Source organism: Nothoprocta perdicaria, unplaced genomic scaffold (genome assembly GCF_003342845.1).
Source record: "Nothoprocta perdicaria isolate Ctin4 unplaced genomic scaffold, notPer1 scaffold_550, whole genome shotgun sequence".
NCBI classification, from domain to species: domain Eukaryota; kingdom Metazoa; phylum Chordata; class Aves; order Tinamiformes; family Tinamidae; genus Nothoprocta; species Nothoprocta perdicaria.
Genome location: NW_020455811.1, coordinates 61,776 through 66,638, shown reverse-complemented (window position 1 = coordinate 66,638; position 4,863 = coordinate 61,776). Strand labels below are relative to the sequence as shown.

Below are 4,863 nucleotides of genomic sequence, written 5' to 3'. Positions count from 1 at the left end.
CGCCGCGACCGGCCTCCCCGTCGCGACTGGCCTCCCTCCACAATCAGCCTCCCCGCCGCGACTGGCCTCCCTCCACAATCGGCCTCCCCGCCGCGACCGGCCTCCCTGTGTAATCGGCCTCCCCGCCGCGACCGGCCTCCCCGTCGCGACTGGCCTCCCTCCATAATCAGCCTCCCCGCCGCGACCGGCCTCCCTCCACAATCGGCCTCCCCGCCGCGACCGGCCTCCCTCCGCAATCGGCCTCCCCGCCGCGACCGGCCTCCCTCCGCAATCGGCCTCCCCGCCGCGACCGGCCTCCCTCCATAATCGGCCTCCCCGCCGCGACCGGCCTCCCTCCATAATCGGCCTCCCCGCCGCGACCGGCCTCCCTCCGTAATCGGCCTCCCCGCCGCGACTGGCCTCCCTCCGCAATCGGCCTCCCCGCCGCAACTGGCCTCCCTCCGTAATCGGCCTCCCCGCTGCGACCGGCCTCCCTCCACAATTGGCCTCCCCGCCGCGACCGGCCTCCCTGCGTAATCGGCCTCCCCGCCACGACCGGCCTCCCCGTCGCGACTGGCCTCCCCGCCGCGACCGGCCTCCCTCCGTAATCGGCCTCCCCGCCGCGACCGGCCTCCCTACCTTCTTGGCCTCGCGCCCGCCGTGTCCCTTCTTCTTGGCTTTGGGCGCCAGCTCTGCAAAGACAAGGACGGCGAGGGGACAGTTAGCGGCAGGGCCCCGGGGTTGTATCCCCCCCCCGCGGCGTTCCCAATGGAAAAGCCTCCAGGGGCCTTTCCACCCGCCCCCCCTGTCGCTTCCCAGATTGGCAATTCCAAGAAATACCCACCCCGGGACAGCCGGGTTATTTTTAAAGGCCAAATCCGGGTGTTTTCCCATTTTTTTCTCTGGGAAAATGCCCATTTCTCCCGGCTGAGCGGAGCCGGAGCGGAACCGTTATCCCTCTAACTTTGCCAAAAAGCAAAGGAAATTCCCTATTTCGTGGCCGGGATGTGACGTCAGCGCCTGGCATTCAAAGCCTTTAAAAAGCTGTTGAAAACATTCATTTTCCCCCAATTTTGCCCAAACGATCCCTCCCCAAATCCCACCTTTGAGGGCATCTTTCCTTAATGGCGTGGAATAAGGGGGAAGCGGTGACTCCGGGAGCCAAAGCGGCTCCGCCGGAGCCGCCAGCAAAGGGAGAAAGAGGAGAAAATGGGATAAAAACCATAAATAGAGCGATATGAAATAAGAGCTAAAATAAAAATATGTGGAAGACAAGACGGCGCTTGGGATCGTGGGAGAATCCGCTCCAACTCGCGGCCCCCGGAGGCAGAGCCAAAAGAAAGCTCCGAGGGCTCCGGCGGGTCAAGGAGGGAATTTGCACAAAGGTCGGAAAAATTTAACTGGAAATAAATTCCAATTAAAAATAGAAAACGCCCAGGGCGAGAGGAACGGCAAAAAAAGGGGGTGAATTTCATTTTTTTTTTCCCTTTCTGGGGATGTGTTGGATTTTCCTAAGCCAAAGGGAGGTTTTTTTGTGGTGGAGGGGGGGAAATGAGGTTGGAAAGGGGAAAATTGGTGGTTTGGGATCAYGGTGGCCCCTTAAAATCGTGGGAAAATGTTGATTTTGGCAGTGGGAAAAATGGCAGTAAAAATGGGTAGGGGARAAAAGCCTTTTTGGCACCAAATCCATCCTGGCCTCTGGGCGCTGAAAGAAGCGGAATGGGGAATTTGCTGGAAAAAAAATAATAAATTCAACTGTGAGGTTACRTGGGAAAAGCTGCAGAGTCTGGGAAGATTCCCAAAATCACAGGAAAGCGGCAAAATCTGAGGAGCAGCCCCTCTCAAAATTGTGGAAAACTATACGGGCCAAGGCGGGCTTAAAATCATGGGAAAAGGAGCAAAATTTGAGGGATCCTCCCTAAAAACCTCAGGAAAGCTGCAGAGTCTGGGAAGAGCTTAGGAATTATGGGAAAGTGGTCAAATCTGAGGAAATGCACCCAAAACCAGRGGAGAGCAGCAGAGTCTGAGGAAACTCCAAAAATACGGAAAAATTGTGGTGTTTAAGGAGCCCCTAAAATCACAGGGAAGGAGCAAAATCCCAGGAAGTCCCCCAAAATCACGGGAAAGCTGAAGAGTCCAGGAAGACTCCCCAAAAAYCACAGGAAAGCAGCAAAATCTGAGCAAATCCCCCCAAAATCGTAGGAAAGCCAAAGAGCCTGGGAAGACCTTAAAATAGTGGGAAAGCTTCAGATGGATTTCCCATTTTTTAGGAATTTTAGGCTCGGAAAAGCCAGAGGATGGGAAATACGGCACTAAAGTGGGGTGGAGTTTCAAGGTGGCTGCGTTTGAGTGGGAAGTACCAAGATGTAGCGCTAAAAACTGCTCTTTTTTCCCCAATTTCCTGGGAATTTCCAAGCCTGCATGGATTTTCCAGACTTTTTCCAGTGTTTTTTTCCAGGGAAAACCTGCGGCGCTGACTCGGAATAAAAGGACGGGTCCCGTTTGTGGCTGAACGGAGGACGTGGGATAACGGAGTGTTTTAAAGAGAACAGAAGGAAAAGAAATGCCAAAATTGCGGAAAAGCAACGGAAAAATCATGGAAATGGGAAAAAGATGGATTATCCCACAATTTTGTGGCAGGAATTAGCTGGAAAGCTGCCTTAAAAATGCTTTTTCCCTCCCAATTTCCACTTTTAAGGCAGCTAAGGTCACTTCCATGCCTTAGGGTCAATAGATCAAGCCCATTCTCCGGCTTTTTCCACTGGGATCCGAATGTTCCCGCTCCTGGAAACCAAAGCCGAGGAAGAGGACGTGAGGAAGGGCTGCTGTGCGCCTGGAAACCCTTGGAAGCTGCTGGATCCTATGGGAAAAGGACGGCGCCAAATTTGGGAGAGGAGCGGGATGGGCTCCGATCGCCGCTTGGGTCTTTTCCCTGGTTTATGTCCTCTGGGAAGGAAATACGGATAATTTTGGGAGGAAAAACTGCTTTCCGCACACCAGGGGCGGTTTGTGGCTTCCCACATGCCGGCGTGGTTGGAAATTGGGGGGGAAAAATGGCTTTTTTGTCACCCGACTGGGGTTTACCCTACGGAAAAGCCCGCGGTGGGAATGCCGGCGAGGGCATTTGGAGATAAGATGTCGCAAGAAGCAGCCTCCCAAATCCGGAATATGGGAAAGACTGAGGTCCATATTTGGGAAAAACACGCGGATAAGCAGTACAGAAGCCGCCCCGGATGGTTATCCTCTTTTTTCCCCCCCAAGTTCCTGCCTAATTCCATAAAAAAAACACACAAATGCTTGTTGGGACCTTTCCCCATCACGTTGCTCCTGGCGCAACAGCTCTAGACCTCCTAGGGGGAAAACACAACAGCTCGCTCAAAATAGACATTTTTTGGTTCATTTTGGGCAAAGCGAGACAATTCGGCACGTGCCGGGGTTCGATTTCCAGAGGAAAGGCCAATTTTGAGGGGAAAAAGCCAACAAAGAGCCAATCTCACCCGCTAAATAGAGCTGGACTTGACGCTGCCTTGGAAAACACCCGCCCCGGGGGAGGAAAAAGCAAAATAAAGCTCAAAATTAAAGACCAAGCCGGTAATGAAAACGGTATTTATTTATACAGAAAACAGGTTAAAAAAAAAAAAGGAAAAATAAAGGGAAAAAAAAAAAAGAAAAATAAAAGGATTGAGTCTTTTAAATAAGCCACGTCTAACCTGTTTCTGAATCTTCGCTGTCGGAGGAGCTGGACTCGCTGGAGCTCTCGGATTCGGAGGAGGAGAAGCCCTTCATCTTGGAGGAGCCGGCGACGACGTCCACCTTCTCCGCTGCAAGCAGAGGGGGACACGGTTAGGCGCCAAAAATCAGCGTAAAAGGAGGATTTGCCTTTAGTTTTTAATAATATAATCTATTTTTTAATAATACAATATATTTATAATAATACAAGGAATTTTAATAATATACTTTAATAATATACATTTTAATAATATATTTTTATAATATATTTTTATAACAAAATATATTTTACAATTTGATGTATTTTTATAATATATTTTTAATAATATAACTTTCTAATAATATTTGATTTTAATTAAGAATAATAGAAGAAAAGCGGCCAACGAGGGGCCTAGGGATGCTCGAGCTGCTGGAACGTGGTACCTTTCTACGTGTCAATAATTTAAAGGGAAATAGGGTGTTTTTGGGGGGGATAAGTAGGAAAAAACGGGAAATTTGGCCCGTTTTTTTTCCCTATTTATATTGATTTCCACACTGTAATTGCTAAAAGTTCGTCAAGGGACAAGAGGTCATTAAGATCTAAAAAAGGGTGCTAACTGGTTTGTCAGTCACAAATATATTATAGGTATATAAAATATATTTTATATATTTATGTATAAATATATATGCACGTTAATAGGGATTTTTATTAAATATATCACCATTTACATCCCCAAATACAGATTTTTATTAAAGATATCATCATTTCTGTCCCCAAAAAGGTGGGCATTTTTATTAAAGATACCCTTCATTTACATGCCCAAATAGGGGTTTTTATTAAAGATATCATGCTTTATGTCCCCAAATAGGGATTTTTTATTGAAGACACCCTCATTTACGTCCCCAAATAGGGATTTTTATTAAAGACACCCTCATTTATGTCCCCAAATAGGGATTTTTATTGAAGACACCCTCATTTACGTCCCCAAATAGGGATTTTTATTGAAGAGGGCATCCCTTATGTCCCCAAAAAAGGATTTTTATTGAAGATATCATCCTTTACGTCCCCAAATRGGGATTTTTATTAAAGGTATCATCATTTTTGTCCCCAAATAGGGATTATTATTAAAGGTATCATCATTTTTGTCCCCAAATAGGGATTATTATTAAAGGTAT

General features: G+C 48.1%; 2 protein-coding genes across 3 annotated transcripts in view; both read right to left on the bottom strand.

The window, feature by feature from the left end:
* Nucleotides 1-3,002, bottom strand: part of LOC112955291 (bromodomain-containing protein 4-like) — a 16,298-nt gene extending 13,296 nt beyond the window's left edge. Inside the window, exons 1-3 of the mRNA XM_026048565.1 lie at nucleotides 2,977-3,002; nucleotides 1,083-1,099; nucleotides 619-671 (exon numbers count right to left, since the gene is read on the bottom strand). Coding sequence (XP_025904350.1) covers nucleotides 619-671; nucleotides 1,083-1,099; nucleotides 2,977-3,002 — 96 coding nt within the window. The remainder of the gene's footprint in view (nucleotides 1-618; nucleotides 672-1,082; nucleotides 1,100-2,976) is intronic.
* Nucleotides 3,003-3,619: 617 nt separating this feature from the next.
* The window catches only part of BRD4 (bromodomain containing 4), a 25,234-nt gene continuing 23,990 nt past the window's right edge, over nucleotides 3,620-4,863 (bottom strand). For both annotated transcript variants that reach the window (XM_026048567.1, XM_026048568.1), the window contains exon 13: nucleotides 3,620-3,800. In XM_026048567.1, the coding sequence (XP_025904352.1) occupies nucleotides 3,685-3,800 (116 nt within the window). In that variant the 3' untranslated portion in view covers nucleotides 3,620-3,684. The remainder of the gene's footprint in view (nucleotides 3,801-4,863) is intronic.